This window comes from Canis lupus, chromosome 2 (assembly GCF_003254725.2).
Source record: "Canis lupus dingo isolate Sandy chromosome 2, ASM325472v2, whole genome shotgun sequence".
Lineage (NCBI taxonomy): Eukaryota > Metazoa > Chordata > Mammalia > Carnivora > Canidae > Canis > Canis lupus.
In genome coordinates, this window is record NC_064244.1 from 29195380 (window position 1) to 29222287 (window position 26908).

General features: G+C 43.6%; 1 protein-coding gene across 5 annotated transcripts in view; it reads left to right on the top strand.

The window, feature by feature from the left end:
• LOC112658979 (estradiol 17 beta-dehydrogenase 5-like) overlaps positions 1-26908 on the top strand; it is a 29957-nt gene that overhangs the window by 1044 nt on the left and 2005 nt on the right. For 2 of the 5 annotated variants that reach the window (XM_025445384.3, XM_025445382.3), the window contains 9 exons: positions 3448-3508; positions 12185-12307; positions 13982-14149; positions 17830-17946; positions 18642-18719; positions 19963-20085; positions 21786-21895; positions 22811-22976; positions 23415-23497. In XM_025445384.3, the coding sequence (XP_025301169.1) occupies positions 12221-12307; positions 13982-14149; positions 17830-17946; positions 18642-18719; positions 19963-20085; positions 21786-21895; positions 22811-22976; positions 23415-23497 (932 nt within the window). In that variant the 5' untranslated portion in view covers positions 3448-3508; positions 12185-12220. Of the gene's footprint in view, positions 1-2381; positions 2932-3447; positions 3509-12184; positions 12308-13560; positions 13714-13981; positions 14150-17829; positions 17947-18641; positions 18720-19962; positions 20086-21785; positions 21896-22810; positions 22977-23414; positions 23498-26908 lie in introns of those variants that run through there. The other 3 variants (XM_025445383.3, XM_035713684.2, XM_035713683.2) reach the window with 3 other exon arrangements.

Consider the following 26908-nt stretch of genomic DNA (forward strand, 5'->3'; position numbering starts at 1 on the left):
CAGGTTTTACCCTTCTGGAGCCCCAGGTGAGGAAGTGCCCTTACCGGGGCGGGTAGCTGCTCGGGAAGGCTGTCCCCGGAGATGCTGTCGCCCAGCCCAGGACTCACCCCCGGGGATACAGCATCTCAGGTCCTTGGACACCCTCCCCTGGGTCTCCTGCGGGGCCACCAGCCTCCCACAGAGCACGGCCCTTGTGGCCTGGACTCCGTTTCTTGGCCCTGGGGGCTGCTTGGTGAGGAGTCCAGGACACCTGCTGGGCTGCGACCCGCCCACACGCAGGTTTACTCTCTTTCAGCTGGAGTCAAGGATTACAAAACGCTCCGGAAACAGAGGAGCCCCCAGCATCCCTGCCCGGCCTCCCTGGCTCCCCAGGGGCCGTGCCCCCCCTCTGCACACTCCGGGAAACTGGGGCACTTCCCTTAGCCCCGAAGCTGAGCAGCACAGGCCGCCCATGAACGCCCGCCCCTCTCGCTGGAGGACAGCTTTCCACCAAGGGGCCCCCCTAATGTCCTCCCTGCCCCTCAACCTCAGGGAGGGCCCCAACCCCTTCCCTCCAGGGCTGCAGGAGGCCTGTCCCATAGGCTCACCGGCCCCCTTAGCACCCCGCGGGGCCTTCCCTAACCCACGCACTCCGGCCTAGGCCTAGAACACTCACCCCAGAGCCAGGCCCCAACACACCCCACTCTCTGTCACCTGCCGGAGCAGAGGACCCAGCACGAGGCCTCCAGGACCACGCAGCGTCCCCGCTGCACCCCAGGTGCATCACAACACTAGGCTCCCCGGCCTCCAGCCTCTCCACTGGGGCTTCCCGTCTCTGCACCTGACTCCCCGCCCCCAGACTTCTGCCCTGACCTCCTCTCTCCCTCACACCAGCATCTGTTCCTGCCAGCGCCACCCTCCACGGACATCCTCGCTGCCACCGCGGATGAGGCTGGTCCCTGCTCTTCCGTGGCTGGGTACTGCTGCCCCCCTCCCCGTGTCCCCATCCCCCGCGCTGTGGCTCTCCCCCCACCATGGCCCTCCCCGCTGCCCCACCAGCAGCACCCACCTACACGCACCTGCTTGCCGCTCAGATCACGGCCACGGCCTCAGACACGTGCAAGCGCTGCACTTACATGGTCACTCTTTTTACCAAACCAGCCCTGCATTCCCTCGCCCCCTCAGCGACATCTAGAACCGGGATGGCACTTACATGAGTATCCACACCCGCCGTCAAGGCCCACCTGCGCTCCCACCCTGCAGTCCTCTCTCCCACCCGGGGTGCCACTAATTGCTCACACCCGTCCTCCCCAAGGGTGCACTGCAGATGCCCCCAGAGGACGACCCCAGTTAGACACGCTCCCCTCCTGTGCTCCCTCCCCGTCTCCTGTCCTCCTCCCTCAGCTCCTGACTATATCCCACCCTTCACCTAATGCCACCCTCTCTTACAAATCACCGCGGGGACCGGCCCATTGGGATGCCCAGCCTTCACCCCTCCATCCCCACCCATGCTGTGACCCCCTCGCTCATGGACCAGCTGTCACTCACTGGCTTCCTCCTCATTACTCTGGGATTCCCTATGCTCAGTATGGACACCGCCACCGTGTCTGCATCCTCTGCCAACACCACTTGCAAGCCTCCCCCAGCCCAGATATGTTCCTCAGGAAGGGACGTCGCCCGTCCCAAAGACGACTGGCATGGCAGGCCAAACTTGCAGAGGCCAAGTGGCAAATGTCTCGGGCTTTCATCTCTCAAATGACATAGACACCACGAGCCATTGGCCTCCTAAGTCAAGGACGGGGCTCACTAGCTAAGATGGTGTCAGGCAACTGTTTCGTGGTTGGCTTCACACCGGCTGACAGCGGAAGTGTTTGCAAAATCCTAAGAACCTTCCATGAGGTGTCCGCGCATGACGTGAGCCAAGCCGCCCCGCAAGTGCCTTGCTATTACTAAAGCAAGTTTCGCATTATTTCCCTTCATGCCACATTACTCCAAGCCCCAAATGCTTCCCAGTGTGTCATGGATTTATGTTCATGCTCACCAAATGGGCCATCTGGCAATGGGCCACCTGGCAATGCGCCGTGCATCAAGGGGTCGTCATGACCAACTGAGGAGTAGACCCATGCTGTGGTTTTCTTAAATGCTATGGATGCATGGGGACCAGGTCTCACCCTATACCTACCAGTGCCTTCCATTACAGAGGTCCCCACTACCCGAATCTCCCCAGTGAACCCCACCCTGAGTGTTAGATAACACTGGTTAGATTTCCCCTGGTCATGGAAAGCGTGATGGGGCCAACTGCATGAAACATACTTTTTTTTTTTAAGATTTTATTTATTCATGAGAGACACACACACACAGAGAGAGAGAGAGAGAGAGAGAGAGAGGCAGAGACACAGGCAGGGAGAAGCAGGCTCCATGCAGGGAGCCCGACGTGGGACTCGATCCTGGGACTCCAGGATCATGCCCTGGGCCAAAGGCAGGTGCTAAACTGCTGAGCCACCCAGGGATCATACTTTTTTATTTGATGATTATTATTGTAAAGTAATCTCTACACCCAGCGTGGGGCTAGAGCTCATGACCCCAAGATCAAGAGCCACATGCTCCACCAAACAAGCTGGCCAGGCCCCCAAACATAGTTTAAATTTTTGTAAACGGATACTTTAACACCCACAAAAGGGGAACAAGGCTCCTCAGATTACCTTGGCCCATCCAGAAGCATGTTGAAACTTTAATAGCTCCAGGCCACATGCTCTGCTAGTCGCACGTGGGAGCCTGTTGAGCCGAGCCCAGCCAATCCGAAGCCTGCTTGCCCTGCCTGACCCGATGCTTCCCAGATCCCGCATGCTCTGCTCCTCTGGCCCACAGCTCTGCTCTTATTATGGTGTCCTCAGCACCAGCCCCAGTGGCTCTCCGGAGTGACCCGAGGGGCACGTTGCATCCTCGGCAACTGTGAGTACCAAGTGACCTTTAAACCTCCCGGCTCTCTGTCCCCTGACTGCATCTTTGATTTCAGGTTTCGGTCCCTGTGGCCAGGCTGCTTTGCAAATGCAGTTTCCAACACCTGGCCGTGACAGATGAGATCGTCGTCCCCTCCTCGCACCTACCCACGATGGACGGCATGAGGCATTGATTTTCGGCCACTCAGGTGGCTTTAGGCTGACCTCTCTCAGGACTCGGATTAGCTTTGAATGCTAGTGAATCCCAACGTCCTGTATGTGTGGACATTAGGCTTAGTCTTCTGTGCAATGAAGGCCTCCTCCTCTAATACCAATGTTTGGAAACTATTTGTCTTTTTCTGGTCAATATCTCAGAGCTCTCTTAGGTTATAAATACCAGCTCCCTTTCATCTAGTTGATAAATGTCTTCCAGCTTATTCATTTGCTTGTTAATTCTGACAAAAGTGAATTTTGTCATGCCGAGTTTTCCTGTTTGTGTGTTCAAATACGTTTATTCCTTCTTTCATAGCATCTGATTTCCCGGTCTAACAAGATCTTCTCACCCACAAGATTGTGCCTTAGAGTTTCTTGTAAGTATTTTTCTTCTCTCCTTTTATACTTTATCTAGAATTACTTACATATATGGTGAAAGAGGGGAAATCCAACCCTACTGTCTTTGAAGTGGACAGGCATTTATTCTAGTACCATATGTTAAATAATTCATTACTCTTCTCTGGATTTATACCCACCCAGTTAATTCATACCTTAAATTCTCACATAAATAAAAGCTAATTTGGAATTTTCTGTTCTGTTCCATGAGAATTTTGTGTAACTTTATACCAATATGATTTTACTTTATTTTTGCTTATTTAAAATCAATTAATCTATACTGTATTATTAGTTTCAGAGGTGAAATTCAGTGATTCATAGATACATATAACACCTGGTATTCATTCCATCATATGCCCTCCTTCATGCCCATCATCCAGTTACCCCATCTCCCCACCTGCCTCCACTCCAGCGACCCTCAGTTTGTTCCCTATAATTAAGAATCTCTTACGGTTTGTCTCCCTCTCTGATGCCATCTTATTTTATTTTTCTTTCCCTTCCTCTACATTTATCTGTTTTGTTTCTTAAATTCCACATATGAGTGAAATCATATGGTATTTGTCTTTCTCTGGCTTACTTCACTTAGCATTATACCCTCTAGTTCCATCTATGTCATTGCAAATGGCAAGATTTCATCCTTTTTTTTTTGTTTTTTTTCTTTTTTTTTTTTTAAGATTTATTTATTCATTCATTCAGAGAGAGCGAGAGAGAGGCAGAGACACAGGCAGAGGGAGAAGCAGGCCCCATGCAGGAAGCCTGATGTGGGACTTGATCCCAGGTCTCCAGGATCACACCCCAGGCTGCAGGCAGCACCGAACCGCTGTGTCACCGGGGCTGCCCTTCATCCTTTTTTGATGGCTGAGTACCAATACAATTATTTAGATAATCTTGGCTTTGTAATAAGTTCTGAGGTACAGTCAAGAAAGTGTCTGTCACTGATACTTTCCATGAATTTTCTTTCCATGAATTTTCTCTCTGGTATTAATTTTTTTCATATATACCAGAAAAAATTGTATACAATCTTAAAAATTGGACTTTTAGGGGAATTTGAATTAAAATCATGTGGGTATATATATTATTTTATGGGAATTTAAATTTTAATAAACTGTCCAAAATTTTGTACATTTTCACTTGTTCAGATATTATTTATGCCTTCAATGATATTTTATAGTTTTGTTCCCCTGTAGAAGCTCCATCACTCTTGTTAAATTTATTCCTAAATATTTTGAAGTTGTTATGATTGAAATGCAGGGAATACTTTGCTCATTTCCATTTTGTGGTGCTTTGGTGCAAGTTTTGTGTATTTGCCTTGTACCCAATTACAGAAGTCTCTAGAATATTCTAGTATATTCTTTTCTTTTGTATTATATTTGTACCCTGTAACACAATTATACTATGGTTAGTGAATTCTAAAGTATGTCTATTTCCACAGTATAACACCTTTTTTTATTATCAGATTTTAGTTAAATGATTTTAGTATTTTGTAGTCCAGAAAATCGCTGTTGTTTTTGGTAAATTCATACTATTTCTTTTAACATGATTTAATTTGTACAAACATTTCTAGTTTGTTGATATAATTGATATGTGACCTTGTGGAAGTTTAAGGTGGACAATGTGATGATTCAGTACACGTATATGTTGGAAAACGATTGTTACAGTAAAGTTAGTTAATACATCTACTACCTCACACATTTACTTTTGGGGGAGGAGTGGTGAGAGCATTTAAGATTTACTATCTTGGCAATTTTCAGGTGTATACTACAGTGTGATTAGCTTGAGTCACCATGCTGTTTAGATCCCCAGAACTTTTTCATTCTACAAGAGAAACTTTGTACCTTTGACCACCTTTACCCATTCCCCCCTACATAGCCCTGGCCAGGCAACCACCATTCTACTCTCTGTTTCTGTAAGTTCAGCATTTTTATTGTAGATTGTGTAGATTTTTAAGATTCTACACATTCTATTGGAAATGAAACCGAGGACATTTTAAACATTTATGTATCATTAGAAAATAATAATGCCAAAAGTACATTTTATGAAAAGTAAAAATATTTTCCAAAAAAAAAAATCCATTAGGGATAAGAGTGAAATCATTTGGTATTTTTGAAAACAGAATGAGTAGCCTAACAGAAGGCAGCTAGAATATCAAATCTGCTTCTGCGTCCAGTCTGGTACAATACCCCACACCCTACAAACCTCTGGAAAACCTCCACTGCATACATGTGAGATCATGAGGACCAAAAAGGAAAATGGTACCCTGGTATCATGATGATAGTCTTTTTCATATGCCCCAAAAAGGGATTTTAGGGTCCTCCATGGGTCCTGTGACTACACTCTGAGAACTACTGCTTTGAAATTCAGATGAAACCAGCTTCCTATAGTCCTTGGCCACCAGAGCTCTTCAACGTTTGAAATTAGCAGGCATGTTATAGTGAATATAAGTAATAATAAGAAAAAGAAAGAAAAGTGGTGGAAAAAGGCTACACAGTACTTGATATAAATTACCATGAGGATAAAAAAGTTTGTACTAGTGGCACGGGGAAGGATTCATGAGGGAGCCTGGTTCTGACGCTGTAGGTGATTGAGGTTGAACCAACTAACCCTGGTGTGATGTTTTGCCTTAAGAATCTGGGTTAAGAATGTGAGTGTAAGTTAAGATAATTGTAATCTTGGATTTTGCATAGATTATGAAAGGGACCCATTGGGAAAATCCCAATCCTAGTGTTCTTGAAACCCTTAACCTAGAGCCAATTGTTTTAGCCATGGGGAACATATATAATTGGTTTATCTTGAGTTAGTTGCTCAACTCATAACCACTAATTGTGTCTAAAGATGCAGGCTCTGTAAGTTGGTTGGCATAACTGGAGCTCCTATGGCAGGACAGGTCACGTTTCTCTTACAGAATCCATACGTACTAGGAATTATCTTGCTCTCTGAGCACATTTCTTATAGAAAAACTGCAAGATTGGGAGCACCAGTTGCTCAAAGATAGGGAACCAGAATGCATGAAGGAAAGGTACAGTGATATTACAGAAGGTTTTGACAAATGTCACAAAGATGCCAAGTGTTAGGTTAGGTTTTTCCTTGCTGGAGAATCACGTCTGCCAGTTGATTAGAGTAGGTCTAAAGCACCTCTATGACTGGAGGGGAATGGTATCTCCAATTAATTGTCCTTAGTTTCCTGCTAGGTAGATTAAGCTTACTCTATCAATCAAAACATGGAAACCGATTTTTACTGAACAACTAAAAATTGGTTAAATTTTGGAAAAATCATCTCCTAAGCAGTTTTTTCCCCCAAGATTTTATTTATTTATTCATGAGAGACACAGTGAGAGAGGCAGAGACACAGGCAGAGGGAGAAGCAGGTTCCTCGCAGGGAGCCCGATGTGGGGCTCGATCCTGGATTCCAGGATCACAGCCTGAGCTGAAGGCAGATGCTCAACTCCTGAGCCATGCAGGTGTCCCTCCTAAGCAGTTTGTATTGAAATTACAATTTTAACATCACCGATGAAAGAAACTTCAGAAAAACATACAAAAGCAATGATTGTAAAGTATATTACTAGACGAACACTGAAATTTCCTTCGAAAAAGTTTGGAACTCCGGAGTCTATTTGAAAGCTTGCCACATCCAGGGAAAAGCTTGGCTGGTACATTGAGCTAATATTGAATGGTTAGAGCCCTCAGGGCGGTAGTTTCAATGCATCCCCTGCCCTCCACCCCCAGTCTGCAGCAGGCTGCCGTGAGGATAGAAACCAGAGGTTCTGACACAGTTTGCTGGATCCATGGTGGGCAGTAAGGAACCTGTCCTCTGCGTATCAGTGTTCTGTGTTTTGAAGGTGGGTTATTGCTTCTGCTTGCTGCCTGCAAATACAAAGGCTGTTGCCATTGTTTTATGCCCCACAGGCTAAAGCGGATTCCAGCAGATTTAAGGGAGCCATCTCTGCTTTGGGGGGTATTCGAAAACACTGCTGTCTAGGGTCTGAGTTTGTGGGAGGAGCTAGCGTCATTCAGTTCACTGTGCACTTAGCCACACGGAATGGAGGCCGAGGCAATGATATCATGGAGCAGTCCAGCTCAACACCCAGCAAAGCCATACATTGAAAACCCACAGCTGACATCACGCTCGATGCTGGAAGGCTCAACGCATTCCTCCTAAGACCAGGAGCAAGACAGGATGCCTTTTCCCACTACTGCTACTTGACATTTTCTTGGACACTCTACCCAGAGCTGTGAGATAAGCAACAGAGACAAAGGACATCCAGATTGGGAAGGATGAGGTAAAACTATTCTTGATCACAGATGATGTGACCTTACAGTATAGCCAAGCCCCAAGAGTTCATAAGGAAACTCGTAGAGCTGATAAACAAACTCAGCCAAGTCGCAAGTTGCAAGACGAACACACCAAGATTAGTTGTGTTTCTGTACATCGGTAGTGAACTCTCCAAAAGGAAATGTCTTGACAGGTACAGTGTTTTTGTTGGGGACGACAAAAATGTTTTGCCTATAGTTAGTGGTGATGGTTGTACAAGATTGTGAATCTGTTTAATGCCACTGGACTGTGTACTGACACATGGTCCACATGATAAACATCGTTAGGCAGATTTTACCACAGTTAAAACATAATCTATAGAAAGATCATTGCAGATATTATAATAATGTCTAGTAATTATACGGAGCAGAGATCCACAACGTGAAACAGCTCACTGCCTGTTCACGTATGGTCACAAGCTACAAATGGCATAGACAGTTTTTTTAATGGCTGAAAAATCCAAAAAGTGAATAATACTTCAGGACACTTGAAAATTATGTGAATTCCAACTTTCACTATTCAGAAATAAAATATTTTGGAACAAAAGATTTGCCCAAATTGCAGGATTTGGATGATTTATTTATCCTTTGGGGCCCTAGTATAATTGTCTCTCCCCAGGTGGTACAAATCTAAACCACTGATCACCAAAATGACCTCTTTTTTTTATGGTAAAACTTTACTTTCTACACACTTTAAAAAAATGTGCCAGTGGCTTTTGCCTTCTTTATAGGATTCGGTATTTTTGCAATCTGGTATCTCGTGAATTGACATGTCTTCAGAGGCTCCATTCATCAGTGTTATGGGACCCATAGGATTTAATCATCTCTCTTCCGTGCTCTTAAGCACTTCCCATGTTTGAGTAATGAGTGAGCACTGGAGCACTGACCTGTCACTTGTGTGGCCACTGGTGGATTCCCTGTTCCCATCCTTGGCACATTTCCTGCTCATGCACCTGCCACCATCCTTCCCATTCAGCACTCTTTCAAGGCTCCTGGGCTTATATCAATGTCCTGCTTGCCAAAATAGAGAAATGTCAGAGCTCCACTTTATAACCTGCCATTGATATAAAGGAAGAAAAAATAATCATGTACATTCACCTTCCCTCACTTATTAAAATTGGTGACAAATTCAACATGTTTTATTTTTGCTCATCTTGCTTTTGTATTTCAACTGCCCTTTCCTAACCTTTATATTAATTTTTTGCTTTTCACTGTAACTATGAACTCATAATTAATTTTCACAGAATCGACATCTTCCAAATAATGATGTTAACATTATTTTCAAAATGTCACAAGTGGTCTGGTGAGATTCCTTCTGTGGACGCCTTGTTTTATCAGCATTGTTGTTGGCATTGTAAGCTTCGATTTTTGGCAACAACACAGTATTTAACTCTATCCTGAATTTCCCTGATGCACAATACAAATAGCTACTTTCTAAGAAGGTAGATTTCTTTTTGGAGGAAAGGGCTAGAGAGTAAACTCTGGTCAATGGTATCGCATATGAAAATTGGTGGTAGGTGGAGATGCTACTTGAATCCTATTTGCTTCCCTTAGGCAGGACAGAGCTGGAGACAGTATTTTAAGCATGATTTTAGATGTGTGAACTCATACAATTTTTTCCAATTTAATATATCATGTTTCTTACAGTGTGAGGCATTGTCACCCACTCATATCTTCTCCTATATTGTGTTTCTTTATTTAAAAAGTTGATTAAAGGAAATTACAGTAAAATGGAGAAATCAGCAGGCAAATAGAAACAGGTTTAAAGACCGTTGAGAATCAATGCTGGCAATTGCAGATGTTGAATAATGATGGTAGTCTGTATCAAAGTCCAGAAAATACCACCCAGTGTTTCATAATTAAACTATTCATTGGATGACCTATGCAACCAAGGGAAAGGCGCCAGTAGCTGAGCTGGCTTTGTCTTAGAAGAATTTCTAAACTCAGCATGGCAGAGACGGAGAAGTTCTAGATGGTGGGGGCAAGACAAGAAGTCTAAGGGAAACGACAGGAGAGGTCTGAACAGAGGAGGCCGGGGGAGCTGGTTGAGAAGGCATTTTGGGGACTCTAAATTTGTGCAGGCTGAGCACCTGCTGGGCAGTTCATTGTGACCAATTATGCAATAAAAACTACAAACCCAGGGCATTTTAACCTGTTTCTTCAAAAATCATACATTTTCTTTCAGGAATCTTAAAAATTGGCTACTCCAGAACAGAGACCAAAAATTGCAATAAAATAATACATATCACAGTAGTTGTCAACATTCTGGAGTTTCATACCCCATGTAAGGCTTGTAAGATGTAGCGATATCTTACTTTATTCACCATCTTTGTAGTGGATATTTTAATGTAATACAATTTAAACAGACTAAATGAAAATGGCATTTCATTTTAATGCATATTTTCCCCACAGAAGCATAATTTTTATTGAGGTATAATGTATACCGTTACGTGTCATAGATGTGCAGTGTGACATTTTGATGTTTGTATAGATTGTGGAATGATGGCCACGGTACGTCTAGGTAGCGTGTATTTCCTGCACATATCCTATGTGTACGTGAGATGGAATAGACTTACTAGAGGTTTAGTGCCTTTTTGAGAGGAGAGGGAAAGGAGATGTTTCAGTGCATCTGAATTAGGCATGAGAGGAAAGGGAAAGACTCTGTAACAGAGTTGGAATCCAGAAATTAATCTAACAGCTTTAGCTAGCCTCTTTTAATGAGATCTGCTCTAATTATTATAGATAATATATTCTAGAAAAGGAATGTGACAGCCCAATAGTCTGTTTAGAAATTTTTCAATGAGGTATCACAATACCATCACATGGTCAATGAGCTAGAGATTGGCATGCTCTGTTGACCAGAGTGTAAACACTGATGGGGCACAGCCTTTTGAGAAATTGGCTTGGAAAAATCAGATAAGAGCTTCAAAATATATATATTTAGTAATTTTCCATAGCATCATAAAATCGAACAAACATCATTTATAATCTCATTTTTTCAAAACTACTGCTTAGGTGGTCTGTGTACTTTCTATTGCTACCCATCATGAAGCAGATAATGTCTGGATTTCAATTGCTCTTTTATCAATTCAAACTCAGAAATATAAGTAAGCTCAGGGTTAGAGCTTCATTAAATAGTTTAAGAACAAAATTAATCAAAGATTAATCATTCTTAGACTGTGTTAGAATAATACAAATGTATCAGGGTTGTCAAATTTAACTCAAAATGGATTGAAGATTTAAATGTAAGACCTAGAACTTTAAGACACTGGAGGAAAACACAGGAGAAAATCTTAGTGATGTTGATCATGATTTCTTGAATAAGACATCAGAAGTGCAGCAACAAAACAGAAATAAACAAGTGGGACTACATCAAATCAAAAAGCTTGTGTGCAGTAAAGGAAACCGTCAACAGAGAGAAAAGGCATTCTCTGGAATGGGAGAAAACATTTGCAAATCATGTATTTGATAAGAGGTTCATTCCAAAATATGATGAGGAATTCCTACAACTTGTTAATAAAGAAACCAATAACCAAAAGACTTGAGTAGACATGTCTCCTAGGAAGACATACAAATGGCCAAGAGGTACGTGAAACGATGATCAACATCACTCGTCCTCAGGGACATGCAGATCAAATCCACGGTATCACTTCCTACCTATTAGGATGGCTATTTACAAAAGATGATGGGTAACAAGTGTTGGAGAAGAAGTGGAGAAATCGGAATTCTCACGAATTGGAATGTCAATGGTACAACCATTTTGGAAAACCCTTGGCAGTTTCTCAGAACGTTAACCATGGGTTTGGTCTATGACTCAGTAATTCCAGGCTTACGTATAGATCCAAGAGAATTGAAAATGCACGTCCACGCAAAACCACGTGCAGAAGTGTTTACAGAAGCATTGTTCCTTGTAAGCAAAAAGTAGAAAAAGCCAAGTGTTTGTCAACTGACGATTGCATAAACACGTGGTACATCTGTACAGAGGGATGTTAGTTGGCCATAAAAAGGACTGAAGTACTATTACACACTACAATGTGGATTTACCTTGAAAACATGCTAAGGGAAAGGAAGGGGGTCACAAAATGCCACATAGTGTGTGAATGCATTCAAATAAAATTTCCAGAATAGGCAAATCTGTGGAGACAAAAAGTGGTCGCCAGAGGCCGATGGGAGAAAGGAATGGGGAGATGTTTCTATGAGTTTGGGGTATTGGGGAGGGGTAAGAAAGTACTCTAAAATTGTATACTTGTAACAACGCCGTGAATATACTAAAAACTGTTGACTTGGGTAATTTGAAGGGGGTGATTTTATGGCATGTGACTTACTATGCTATTTTCTCCCCTCTGCAGATGTATTATAATTAGAAGCCAGAAGAGTGCAAAGAGATGAATCTAATGAAACTTAGATCTGTAAAGCTGAACGATGGACTCAGCATGCCTCCACTGGGATTTGGCACCTCTGCTCCTAGCAAGGTAGTCATAATGACGCTGGGGATGGAGGGTGGCAGACACAGGTCCTTATAAGAACCAGAGTTAGGCAAATGCAGGTGGGCCTCATTTTCTTCATTTGTAAGCTTCTCTCCAGGTTAGGTTATTTTGTGCAGTTAGTGAGTTGGTGCTCTTCAAATTTTCAGAGGAATAAAAACACCTGTTAAAAGTCCAGATTTGGGGGCTATACCCACAAAGGTTCTCAATGAGTAGATCTGCGATAGAGCTAAAAAAATCTGCATTTCTCATGAGCTGCCCTTGTGACTCTGATGCTGTTTGTCGACGGGTCACCCTCGGAATGGCACTCTTATCAAGGGACATGGACGTGTATCATCTGTCAGCAGTTCTCACCTGCTCTCCAGTTGTAGCCACGCACAGTCCACTAGAATCAATGAAATCCAGGAGTCTTGATTACCACACGACGGAGACTTCGTGGCGAGTTTGCTTGTGATGTCCTTTTCTGTCAGGTCCAGTGTCCAAGAGATCTCTGTCCACCAGTACTCATAGAATATCTAGAGAAATCTTGGCCACTGAAGGGTCTGGAGAGGACAAGATTAATATTAGAGGGAACGTTGGTGGTCTGGAGTGGAAATATCCTCTTAGAAGCCAGGTTGGTAGTACTGTGCCATGGGGAGAGCCAAGTGGCACTTGGAAATTCTCTCTCTGGAACGCTGAACTCCATGCATGTTTCTCGTTTGAACATTGCAAACTACAAGAGCACACCTTCAGTGGTTCTTGGCGGAGGAGCTTATAACTGTTTAAAGAAAGTTGTAGGATTAGTTCCTCAGCACAGGAGCCACATGGGGTATAATGCTGAGGACTGCAGCAAGGATGCTGGTGCAGAGTATGGCTTTCACTTGGACTTGGCTCTTAAATCTGTGGATGATCAGTTAATCTCCTTGGTGCTAGTTAACTCATCAGGAGTTATAAATTTAAAAGTAACCCAGGGGACATTTTAAGTGAGGGAGGGAGAGGTCATGGAGAGGGAAATTCATGGATAATTTTAAAAGTCCAGCCTGGTAGGCCAGCAGAATGGCAGGCAGCTAAGAGAAATAACCAAGTTGTTTATTGCTTATAGCTATTTTTCTGTAAAAGAGGAGTTTATTTTCTTTTTTTGTCTTTGTCCCTCCTCAAATGTTTGAAGTATTTCTCCAAGTTTAGAAAAGTGAATCATTAATTTATTCTGTATAAAGTTACACCATCATTGCACTGAGGTAATTTTGAGCCTTCGGCTTCTGGATTGCAACCAGTTTAATCATCTCTTACAGAGTGAATTCACTTGGGACTGTAAATCAATAGATTGTGTAAATCCACAGATCATGTAAATCCAGAAGCAGAAGGTTAAAGCCAGTGGCCAGGTGGGTCAGCTCATGAGCTCACGAGATCCAATGGTGAGCACCTTTTCATAATATTCCTAGCTCGAAGTTAGCAGGGGTGGGAGTATTTAACCATAGAAACAGGCCAATACCATAAATCAAGGCTTCTTTTCTTCTTCAGAGAGTCGGTTGTCAAACATTTACCACTAAGGTTATGAGTTGACATTTAGCTCTGACATCTCTAGCTCTCAGCCCTTGGGTAAATGAGGTTCTGCTGAATCGCTCTACATGTGGAACTGGCCATTCCTGTCAAGTAGGTCCTTATCTTCTTATGGTCTTCTAGGTTCCTAAGACTGAAGTGGAAGAGGCCGTCAAGAGAGCAATCGATGTAGGCTACCGCCATTTTGACTCAGCCTATATGTATCTCAATGAAGAAGAGATTGGGAGGGCCATCCAGAGGAAGATTGCTGATGGCACTGTGAAGAGAGAGGACATATTCTACACTTCGAAGGTTCTGTGTACAGTCCCCTCTCTACTGTGACTAATTGACATGTTAGGTCTCTTTCCTATGACGTAGGAAAAAAATACCACAGAACTGCTGTGAGGATGAAAGCAATGTTTGTAAAAATACATATATTTTTTTAAATTTTTAAAAAAGATCTTTTAAAGGGTGTGTGTGCGCACTCAGGCGTACGTGCCAGTGGCGGGGGGCAGAGGGAGAGGGCGAATCTCAAGGAGACTCCCCTCTGAACATGGAGGCTACACAAGGCTCTATCTCTGGACCCTGAGTCAAAATCAAGAGTTAGACGCTTAGCCAAGTGAGCCACCCAGGTGCCCCTATATATATATATTTTTTAACTCTTGAGCCATTTTCTCCTACTATTATTCATATCCGTAGATATCATATCTGAAACAAATAAAAGAATGTATGTATTAAAGTCAGACTGGAAAGGGAATCCAAGAGGCATTTTTCCAGTAGTGTGCATTGAGCTAAGTACTGCTAGAACCGGATATTTAAATATGAGGTAAAGTACCCAAGAAGAAACACTTGAAGTCCACTCAAGTGAATCCTAGGCAAGTCTGTGAACAGATATCTCTTCCTTCTCAATCCAGAGGATGAGGCTCTATGACTCTGTTACACACAGTATCATCATCTTATTCTCATCTGTTTATATCCTTTCCAGAGGGTCCTCTGGTTTCCTTATTTTTAGCAATTTTGATTGATTTTCCCTAAATTGTTACTTCCTAAAATAAGCTAAAGTACCCCCCCCCCTCAAATTCCTATAGGGCCTAATTTTCTTTGGAACCCTGAACCATTTAATACAGTCAAGATGCAATTTCCTGATTCACAACTACTTGAAGTTCTTGCTTAAAATGCAATTTTCTGGTTCAATCTCCAGATACTGTGATTTATTATATTTGAGGTAGAACCCAGGAGTGTGTTCTTTACAGGCAAACCAAATAATTCCTTTACATTCTAACATTTGAAACCCTCCGTGCAAGGCCATACTATTTTTTTTCTTCCTTGTGGTCTTAATTCAGAATGAAACAGAAGCTATGAGGAACACAACTTAGGAGCTTGGCAGAGTGATTTGTCACTTCCCAATGACAGCAAGTGGGTTTGTGGTTTTTATTATTTATTTGCCATTTTATTCATTTCTCCTAAAGATTTTTTTTAAGCTGAATCAGATAGTTTTATTTGGTTCTGCTTAGGCTAGAGCTAGGCAGCAAGTCCCTAAGGACTCAACTAGGCCGTATTAAAATACAGCAATTTTTTAAAAAAATTGAAGAAGAATTAAAAGATAGCACTTCTGTTATGGAATCAGAGTGGACATATAATGTTCTATTAGTTCCAGGTGTACAAGAGAGTGGTTTGACAGGTCTATATATTTCGGAAAGCTCGCCACGATAAGCGTAGCCGCCATCTGTCACCATACAATGTTGTTGCACCACTTTTGACTATATTTATTCTCCTTTCTTCATGACTTACTTACTGTATAATTGGAAGTTCATACTTCTTGAACCCCTACACCTGTTTCACCCATTCCCTCCCTCCCCTCCCTTTTGGCAACTACCAGTTTCTCCTCTGCCTTTATGAGTCTGTTTCTGTTTTCTGTTTGTTTATTCAACCATTTGTTTTGTTTTTCAGATTTCACATATAAGTGAGAGCATATGCCATTTTTCCTTCTCTGTATGAGTTATTTCACTTAACATGATATCCTCTAGGTCCATCTATATTGACACAAATGGCAAGATTTCATTCTTTTTAATGGCTAAGTAATATTCCGTTTTACATATGTATTACATCTTCTTCATCCATTCACTTATCAGTGGACATTTGGATTGCTTCCATATCTTAGTTATTGTAAATAATGCTGCAATAAACATAAGCATGCATGTATCTTTTTAAATTAGTGTTTTCATTTTCTTTTGGTAAATACCCTAAAGTAGAATTATAGTAGTGGATCATATGGTTTTTCTAGTTTTAAATTTTTTGAAGAAGCTCCCTCCATACTCTTCTCCGGAGTGGCTGCACCAGTTTGCATTCCTACTAACAGTGCACAAGGTCCCTCTTTCTCTAAATTCTCACCAACACCTGTTGTTTCTTGTGTTGTTGGTGTTATCCATTCTGACAGGTATGAGGTGGTATCTCATTATGGTTTTTATTTGCATTTCCATGATGAGTGATGATATTTAGCATCTTTTCATGTGTCTGTTGGCCATCTGTATGTGCTCCTTGGAAAAGTGTACATTCAGGTCTTCTCCCAGACCTGATTAGTCTCCTTAGTCAGATTATTTGTTCTTCTGGTGTTGAGTTGTGTAAGTTCCTTATATTTTTTTATATTAACCACTTATCAGATATATCATTTGAAATATTTTCTCCCATTCAGTAGGTTGCTTTTTTGTTTTGTTGATTGTTTCCTTTGCACTACAGAAGCTTTTTAGTTTGGCGTAGTCCCAGTAGTTTATTTTTGCTTTTGTTTCCATTGCCTCAGGAGACATATCCTTAAGTATGTTGCTAAGGCCAACATCCAAGAGATTGCTGCCTGTGTCTTCTTTTAGGATTTTTATTGTTTCCTGTCTCACATTTAGGACTTGAACTGTTTTGAGATTTTTGTGTGTGTATGGTGTAAGAAAGTGGTCCAGTTTCATCCTTCTGAATGTGGCTATATAGTTTTCCCAACATCATTTGTTGAAGACACTATCTTTTTCCCATTGGATATTCTTTCCTGCTTTGTTGAAGATTAATTGACCATATAGCTGTGGGTTCATTTCTGAGCTTTCTATTCTATTCCATTGATCTGTGTCTCCATTTGTGCCAGTACCTTATTGTTTTGATTACAGTAGGTTTATTTTATATCTTGAAGTCTAGGATTATGATAGTTCTGGTTTTGTTTTCCTTTCTCAAGATTCCTTTGCCTGTTCAGGGTCTTTTGTGGTTCCATAGACATTTTAGGATTGTTTGTTTTAGTTCTCTAAAAAATGCTATTGGTATTTTAATAAGGATTGCATTGAATCTGTAGATTGCTTTGGGTAGTATGGACATTTTAACAATATTAATTCTCCCAATCCATTAACATGGTATATCTTTCCCATTGTGTGATTTTTAATTTCTCTCATCAATGTCTTATAATTTTCTGAATCCGGGTCTTTTATCTCCTTGGTTAAATTTATTCCCAGGTGTTTTATTCCTTTTGGTGCAATTTTAAATGGGATTTCTTTCTTTCTTTCTTTCTTTCTTTCTTTCTTTCTTTCTTTCTTTCTTTCTTTCTTTCTTTTTCTTTTTAAAGACTTTATTTATTTGATGCATAGAGAAAGAGAGAGAGAGAAATCACAAGCAGGCAGAGTGGCAGGCAGAGGGAAAGGGAGAAGCAAGCTCCCCGCTGAGCTGGGAGCCTGGCAAGCGGCTCCATTACAGGACTCTGAGATCATAACCTGAGCCAAAGGCAGACGATTAACTGCCTGCACCACCCAGGTGCCCCTGGGATTGGTTTCTTAATTTTTTTCCCTGTTACTTCCTCCTGCCATGTTAGTGAATTCTAAATTTATTAGTTCTAATAGTTTTTTGGTGGAGTCTTTATATAGTACCACATCTGCATTGTGAATAGTGACAGTTTTATACTTTATTAATTTCTCCTAAATATTCTTTAAAAAAATAATCTAATACTACTTCTCTTTCAACCACTGCAGGTGTGGGTAACCTTCCTCCGTCCAGAATTGGTTCAAACCAATCTAGAAATGTCACTGAAGAAGCTTGGGTTTAGCTATGTGGATCTTTATCTCATTCATTTCCCAGTACCTTTGAAGGTTAGCAAAAGTTATTTTACTTTGATGACCAACATACCAATTAGTAGCTGAATACAACAGAGGATATAGTTTATAAAAAATGAGGAGAAACATACATAGTATTTTAAGATTCCCTTTTTTCTGCTGTAATATTCCTTTCTCAGCCCCAGAGTGACAAGAGTTCACTGTCATCCATGTCTTTGATTTTGTGAATACACTGTCTGTATTTTCAAGACCTCTGCTCCTGAATCTCAGCTTTGACCCCTCGTTTTTGGAGAATGTTCTGAGGTAGAGAACAGTTGAGGCACAGGAGATTTAATGAGGATGGAACACAGGCTTTGAGATGCTGACGAGTCATGTTCTTGAATGCCCATCTCTAGGTGGAAGCAGGAATTGAAGCAGCTTATCCCACAAGTATCTGGGGCCAAGGGGCCTATGGAGCCCTGGCACCACCCTAGCCTCTCTCTAGGATGGGTATTGGGTGTTTCAAGCTGCCCTTGACACAAACAATATTTATTGAACCTTTATCAGTTAAAAACATACTTTCTAGGAAATGCATTTCCTCCATGTACTTTCTCTCCCTTTAGCCTAAGGTTTCCATTCCTTTCAAAATGAGAATACATTGTCGCATTAGCCTGAAGGTCTGTAGGCTCTTGATGGCTTGGCTGAGGCCAAACACAACTTTGTACAACCTCTCATTCTTTTCTGTGTCCCAGCCTGGGGAGGAATTGTTCCCAAAGGACAAAGATGGAAAAATCATTTTTGACAGAGTGGATCTCTGTGCCACATGGGAGGTGAGTAGAGCTCCAAAGATGCGATCCATGTCTCTGCATGTTGGGTGAGAGAGGATGGACAAGGAATTCAAGATGTGTGCATCTCGTCCAGTTCTGCTCCCATGTAGACTTGGGCGAGTCCTTCCCTGAGTGTCCTTCTGCCATGGTTTCACACCTCTCCCATTTAATAATTTACCAAGTACTTGTTGAGTGCCTATGATGTATTGAATACTAAGTATTTTTAAGTTCTCAGGCTACGTCAATGAACAAACCAAGGTCTCTGGGCGCATGGAATGGAAGTGCTGTGGCATGGGTTGGGGGTGTGTGGAATGGGAAAGTAAAACTCACCAAGGAAACTGAGAATGCCAGGGTAGGTATGGGATGCAGATGGGCAGGGTAGGCTTTCCTGAGAAGGTAACAAATTGGGCAAATATTTGTAAGTGCGGAACTGAACACGTGGGTATCTAGAAGGAGAGTGATACAGGCATAAAGGAAGCCAAGGCCCAGTTGTTGTTGTTAAGATTTTATTCATTTACTTGAGAAAGACTGAGAGTGGGGAGGAGCAGAGAGGGAGAGGGAGAAGCAGATCCCCCGCTGAGCAGTGAGCCCAACATGGGACTTGATCCCAGGACTCTGGGATCATGCCCTGATCCGAAGGCAGACACTTAACCCACTAAGCCACCCAGATGCCCTCAAGGCCCAGTTCCTAAGGTGGGAGAGAGCCTATTATGTTCAAGAACAACAAGGGTGCGTGTGTGACTGGAATAGTTAATCTGATGACCCTAATAGGACATGAGGTCACAGAGAAAAGAGGGAGCCAGTGGGCTGGGGACCAGAATGGCCTCCTTCTTGGTTCCCAAGCTGCAGACCTCCACTCCTGGTCTCCTGGGGCTTGTTTTGCCATCACTCAAGTTTTTCTAGGTGTGCAGCTAAAAATCGCACTGAGCCCTTTAGCTCTGTTCTAAACCCTGTGCATTCTATCTTCTTACTCATTTTTAAGAATTATTTTATTTTCCATTCTCCTACTTGGTTAATTCCTATCTCCTTTATTGACATGAGTGCCTTTAAAGGCTCTCTCTCTCAAAAAAAAAAAAAATAAATAAATAAATAAATAAATAAATAAAAATAAAAAAAATAAAGGCTCTCTCTCTCATGCTCTGTCTCATCTTCTCTTCCATCCTCCACCCCTACTCTTAGCACGCTACCATTTATCATGCTTCCCTAGCTGGCTCCACAGATTACTGACCACCCCTTCCCTCCGTAGGCCATGGAGAAGTGTAAAGATTCAGGGCTTGCCAAGTCTATTGGTGTGTCCAACTTTAACCGCAGGCAGCTGGAGAGGATCCTGAGCAAGCCAAGGCTTAAGTACAAGCCTGTCTGCAACCAGGTGAGCCACATCAATCAACCCACCGCACCCCCATCTCCTCTCCCTCCTTGGCTTACTCTTCCCTCATTTCAACTAGGTCACGGGTGGCATCTCCCCATCCTGTAGAGAGCAGAGTGTACTGCAAGTTGTTGAAAACAGTCCCCAAGGCCATGTCACTTTATAACAAAACATCTAAGTGTCAGGTTGGAGTATAATCTACTAGGTGTTATGGTGGTTGGTCTTAGAAATTTAAAGCTAGCTAATTACTGAGCTTTCTCATCTCTGGTCAATAAAGTTGGAACACTTCTATATAAAAGAAAACGGGTAATTCTTTCGAGTTCTGTGTTAGGAGATATCTGCTGAGACTCAATGGTATAAAATCAGCCACCCACAATGTGAGTAGGTTAGTGCCATTGAACTGTATGCTTAGAAATGGCTAAAATGGTAGATCTACTTTTTAAAAAATGGTAAATTAAAAAAAAAATAAAAATAAAAAAATAAAAAATGGTAAATTTATGTTATGTGTATTTTACCACAATAAAAACATTTAAAGGTTAAAAAAAAATCAGAAGTCCACTTGTTATAATAAACCTGCTTTAATGAGCCACACATAAAACTTGCTTATCTTAGAATAATGTAAGAAATCATGAGTACAGAAGTGAGTGGCCACCCTTCTGCACTCCGGAGAGCTCACACTCGCCTTGGGCTTATCTCCTTTAAACTTCGTACCTGCAGGCTTGTTAGAGAGGGATTGGCAATCCGTGTATTAGATATCAGTGAGTCTTATTTTTTTTCTTATTTTTAGATGAAAAGTACAAATAGATGTTCTAAAGGTGGTATTGTGGGTCCCTTGGGAGATTTACCTTCACTTTGAGCATCACCAGTTTATAGAAAATAAAGAAACTGGTTTTGATTGGGGTAGTGATGACGAATTAAGGAAGAAGCTGAACGTGGCCCTGAGCTCTACCGGGCAAATGGAATGCAGCCAAGTTGAGGTCGTTGGTTACTGGCAAGTCTACATGAGCCCAAAGAGCTGGAACAGAGTCTAGTTCGTTGTGACCTGTGAGGTTGAGGTCATTGGTTAATGGGAAGTCTACATGGGCTCAAAGAGCTGGAACAGAGTTCAGTTCGTTGTGATCTGTGAGGCAATCAGGTGATAGCAGACGGTGGTTCAGGTCAGGTGAACCTAGGTCCAGGCTTGGTTTGGGGCCCTGAATACAATACATCCCCCTTCCTCCCTGTCCGTGTCCCTGACGGAGACCGCAAACACACGTGCAGCTGTGACACAGAAAGTCCCTTTGCACCTAATGCCTGAGCCAGCCCCTTTCCTGCAAGCTGTGTTGATGAATACGGTTCACGGGAGGCCCAAGTCAGGCTTCTGGCTTCTCCTCGGATCTGCGCTCATGCTTATCCAACCACCACAGTCAGGGAAAGGCAGTGAAAAAGGGGTGCAGCAGGAGCTCAGCCACACTTTTGGTTTGGGATCTGGCCTTGTCTCTCGTGAGCCCCTTTCTCAGTAGAGCCGTGTCATCTCTGGGCCGTAATGCAGAGGTAAGCCTCTGGCAGGTCCCCTGGCACAGCTGTGGGTGATGATCCTGTGTTGGCTCCTGTGGCTGGGACACCTACATGCGTTTGCTACCGGGCGATACAGCCCTACAGCTTCCCCGTCAGGTTGGTGGCCGTGGTCCTGTGATCCAGCCCTTCTGCTTGGCACTCTGCAGGTGGAGTGTCACCTTTACTTCAACCAGAGCAAACTCCTGGAGTTCTGCAAGTCCAAGGACATCATCCTGACTGCATACGGTGCCTTGGGGTCCGACTTCGGGAAGGAATGGTAATGACCTCTATGCCTGTATCCTAACTGCAGACGCTGTACCTTCTGGAGTCATCACTCAACTGTCGGGGGGGGGGGGCGGGGGGAGGGATGGTAGACAGCAGCCGTGGTCCATCTCCATAGACGCTTAACTCGCCTACATTGTGGGGACTCAAGGACACATTATTAAATAACACAAACCCTGATTAGAATGTTCACACAGTTGAAAAGCTTTGGCTGTAAAGAGTGACAAAGTGAGCCCTCGCCATGATTCTGACACTTGATAGCCGAGTGATAGGAGACAAGTGACAACTTCTGTTAAGTCTTAGTATCTTTATCTCTTGAAGAGGAATATAAAAATGCACCTTTTAGCACTTGACAAAGCAGATCATTAATTGAAAGCATTTTTGAGGGGCACCTGCCCTGTTGGTTGAGCGTCTGCCTTTGGCTCAGATCATGATCTCAGGGTCCTGGGATCGAGCCCCAAGTTGGGCTCCCTCTCCCTCTGCTGCTCCCCCTGTGTGTGCTCTCTCTCTCCCTTTCTCAGTCAAGTAAATAAATAAAACGAAATAAAATAAAATAAAATAAAAGCATTTTTGAAATAGTAGATTCTTATAAAATAATTGGGTTGTTACAATGCAGATTATTGGATCTTAATTTGGACAGTTTCTCTTCTTATCCAGTCTTTTACCACATTTCTCAGAAATGCTTTTTTAAACAAACAAACAAACAAACAAACAAACAAAAACATATGAAATACTCCCTGAGGGTCCTCTTCTGCCTTCCTTTCTCTGGGCCTTCTTTGGATCCACCAAAAGAAGCGAGCCCAGGGACTGTGGCACAGCAGCAGGTTCAGGAGGCAGAGCTTAGAGGGCGAAGGCCCCCGGCGTGAGGGGCTACACGGGCTCCGACACACAGCACCCTGCCTCCCCCCAGGGTGAACCAGGACGCCCCAGTTCTCCTGAAGGACCCAGTTCTCAATGCTGTGGCCGCCAGGCACGGGCGAACTCCGGCCCAGGTGGCCCTGCGCTTCCAGCTGCAGCGGGGGGTGGTGGCCTTGGCCAAGAGCTTCAACGAGAAGAGAATCCGGGAGAACTTCCAGGTGGGGCTGCGGGCCCAGGGCTGGACGGGGCCCCATTTCCCTCTGCACTGGGTCATCCGTGAGGCACCCGCGGGCTGTCCGTCCTCAGTGCCCAGGTAGCTTCTGCGGTGTCGGGAGAGGCCCCGGGAGGGTCAGCTTGGGGTCCCCATGCTGGGTTTCCTTTGAACCCCAAGCTAGGGCCTGATCTGCAGCTGCACAGAGAAGGAGTTAGATGACATGTGATTGGCGCTGGGGCCTGTCGAGGCTTCCTTCGCTGTGGCCACATGCACCTGCCCAGCGCCCCTGGGGGGCCCAACTCCCGCCTGGAGTGAACCCCAGCTTCATGAGTCATCTCTCAAAACCTCCACACCCCTTGCACAAACGTGTGTGGGAGGGGTAGGGGGATGGGGGCAGTCAGTGCCGCGGGGAAACTGAGTCATCACCTCATGTTTCTGGCAGGTGTTTGATTTCCAGTTGACACCAGAGGACATGGAGACTCTGAGCAGCCTCAACAAAAACATTCGCTACTTTTCAGATACTTTGTAAGTAGCTCGTTGCTCCCTTGACATTGGGAAGCTGGACGGTGGTGGGACTGTGTGACCCCAATCCACAGAGGGGTTCCTCTTCTTTTAGGAAAGTGGCTGGGGAACATCTTTCCTTCAAGGACTCTGGAACCTCTTTTCCCTGATGCTCTCCTGTCCTCTGTCCTCACTGCACCTGTGATGGGGGCCAGTGGGTGCTGGAGTCACCCTTCTCTCCGCCTTACTCACTGCCTCCCCGAAACCTGGGGAAATCCCTCTCCACCGCCCCATCAGGCTCTCCCTCCCACCACAGGCACTCAACCGTGCTCCCGTCTTTTTTTTTTTTAATATATATATATTTTTTTCTTTTAAAAAAGTTTTTATTTGAAAGCAAAACAGTACAATCCACAAGTACAAACATGTGAAATCGTTAATAGCACGTGTTTATGTTTTATCATGAATCAGACATGTTTGAACAATTCACAGCTACAGGAAATCTAGAACGAAATCAAATATTTTGTCACATCAGGTTGAAAAGTTGGAGGGGACTTTGTAATATATATATTTTTTATTGGAGTTCGATTTGCCAACACATAGTATAACACCCAGTGCTCATCCCGTCAAGTGCCCCCCTCAGTGCCCGTCACGCAGTCCCCCCGTCCCCCCGCCCACCTCCCCTTCTACCACCCCTAGTTCGTTTCCCAGCGTTAGGAGTCTCTCATGGTCTGTCACCCTCTCTGATATTTCCCGCTCTGTTCCCCTCCTTTCCCCTTTATTCCCTTTCACTACGTCTTATATTCCCTGTATCAGTGAGACCATAGGATGATTGTCCTTCTCTGATTGACTTATGTCACTCAACATCATACCCTCCAGTTCCATCCATGTCGAAGCAAATGGTGGGTATTCATCCTTTCTGATGGCTAAGGAATATTCCATTGTATACATAAACCACATCTTCTTTATCCATTCATCTTTCAATGGACACCGAGGCTCCTTCCACAGTTTGGCTATTGTGGACATTGCTGCTAGAAACATCGGGGTGCAGGTGACCCGGTGTTTCACTGCATCTGTATCTTTGGGGTCAGTCCCCAACAGTGCAATTGCTGGATCGTAGGGCAGATCTATTTTTAACTCTGAGGAACCTCCACACAGTTTTCCCAAGTGGCTGCACCAGTTCACATTCCCAGCAACAGTGCAAGAGTTCCCCTTTCTTTACATCCTCTCCAACATTTGTGGTTTCCTGCCTTGTTAATTGTCCCCATTCTCACTGGTGTGAGGTAGGATCTCATTGTGGTTTTGATTTGTATTTCCCTGACGGCCAGTGATGCGGAGCATTGTCTCATGTGCTTGGTGGTCATGTGTATGTCTTCCTCTGTGAAATGTCTGTTCATGTCTTCTGCCCATTTCATGGTTGGGTTGTTTGTTTCTTTGCTGTTGAGTTTAAGAAGTTCTGTATAGATCTTGGATACTAGCCCTTTATCTGATATGTCATTTGCCAAAATCTTTTCCCATTCTGTCGGTTGTCTTGTAGTTTTGTGGACTGTTTCTTTGGCTGTGCAGAAGTTCTTTATCCTGATGAAGTCCCCATAGTGCTCCCGTCTTTAAAACCAAAACCCAAACCAAAATCTTCTCTTGAGCTGACATCGCTCTGCAGCCACACTGCATTTCTCCTTCCATAGGGAAACTTCTCGAAGGAGCCTATGCTTGCCGCCTCGAGCCTCTCTCTTCCCATCTTCTGAGGCACCTGCTCCCCACTTTGCCAAAACTCTCCTTGTCAAGGTCAGCCATGTCCTCCTTTCCTCATTTGTCTCGTTTTAGCTGGCAGACCTCTCTCTCCTCCTGGAAACGTGTGCGTGGCTTTCCTTCCACGCGGCCCACCCGCTTACCTGCTTCCCCGTTGTTGCCCGAGCCTCCTTCTCCTGTTCTTTGCAAGCCCTCCCCATCCACCTGGCCTCCTAACTTTGGAGCGACTTGGTCCTTGGACCTCTTTTCTTTTCTGTCTGTGCCCACCTCCCGGCTGCTTTCACCCAGTCTCAAGCTTTAAACACCATCTAAATACCCACTCCCCAGGATTCTACCCAGCCCAGACCTCGGCCCTGGACCAAGATTTGTAAGTCCAGTTGCTCAGCTGCACTTGGGTGTGCAATACGCCACCTCAAACCCATCAGGCCTACCACTGACTCACGATGGCATCTGCAGAGGCCCCAGCTCACACCCAAGTCTTCCCCCTTCCACGCCTGGAGGCCAGGGCGACGGGCAGCCCTCTTCCTGACATGGTAGCCTATCTCACTCGGACAGAAGGCCGGCTTCCTTCACACCTGCAGGGGCCGCAGGGCGCTCCCTCCCTCGCTGTCTGCCGCTGTGTCCAATCTCCGCCCGCTGACTCCACTGCGGCCCGTGGCCTCCCCGCTGTTCCTTGCGGCCGCCGGGCCTGTCCCAGGGCCTTTGCACTGATTGTTCTCTCCGCCAGGATGCTCTTCCTCCCGACAGCTGGCTGCGCACCCCTTCACCTCCTTCGTGTCCTCCCTCAGGTCACCTCCGTCATATACCTTCTCTGTCACCTCACCTAAGAATGCAACCCTGCTCAGCAATGCCTTTCTCTCTATTCTACTTTGTTTTCCTTTTAGCGCATATTCCTGATTAGCACACCATACACTTCACGGTTTTATGTTGTTTATTTCCCGTTTGCCTCATTGGAAACGTTAGATTCCTAGGGCAGGATTTTTAAAAATCTACTGTTTCCTTGAGTGATTAATCAGTGCTGGGTCAATGAATAATATGATCAAATGATAAAGAGGGAAAGGAAAAGGAGAGTGGAGAAGCAGGCAGTAATCCTTAGCAATTAGCATCAGTCGTTTTAATCAAGAATTAATTATTTAGTGATTTAGCACTATCTCAAAATTATTACTTTGTGTGTGTGTATATATATATATAGAGAGAGACTAGTATATATACTATTATATATATTATATACTATTATATTATATACTATATACTAATATATTATATACTATATTATATACTATGTAATACTATAATACTATACTATATATAGTATATATACTGTTATATATACCAGTCTCTCTCTCTCTCTATATATATATATATACACACAAAGTATAGAGAGACTAGTATATATAATAGTATATATATATATATATATATGATATATCTCAATATATATTGTATATATATATTGGATCTCTATATAAATGATATATCTCAATATATATATATCCTATATATATATAGAGAGAGACAGAGATAGAGACAGAGACAGAGAGAGACAGAGAGAGAGTTAGTTTGCCTCCCTTGCTAAAATGAAACCCCCGATGAAGTGATTTATATCATAATCACTGCATCCATCCCTATATCTAATAATTTCTCACCGAGTAAAGGCATAGATGAATTACTTCTGAGTGCTTGAGAGAA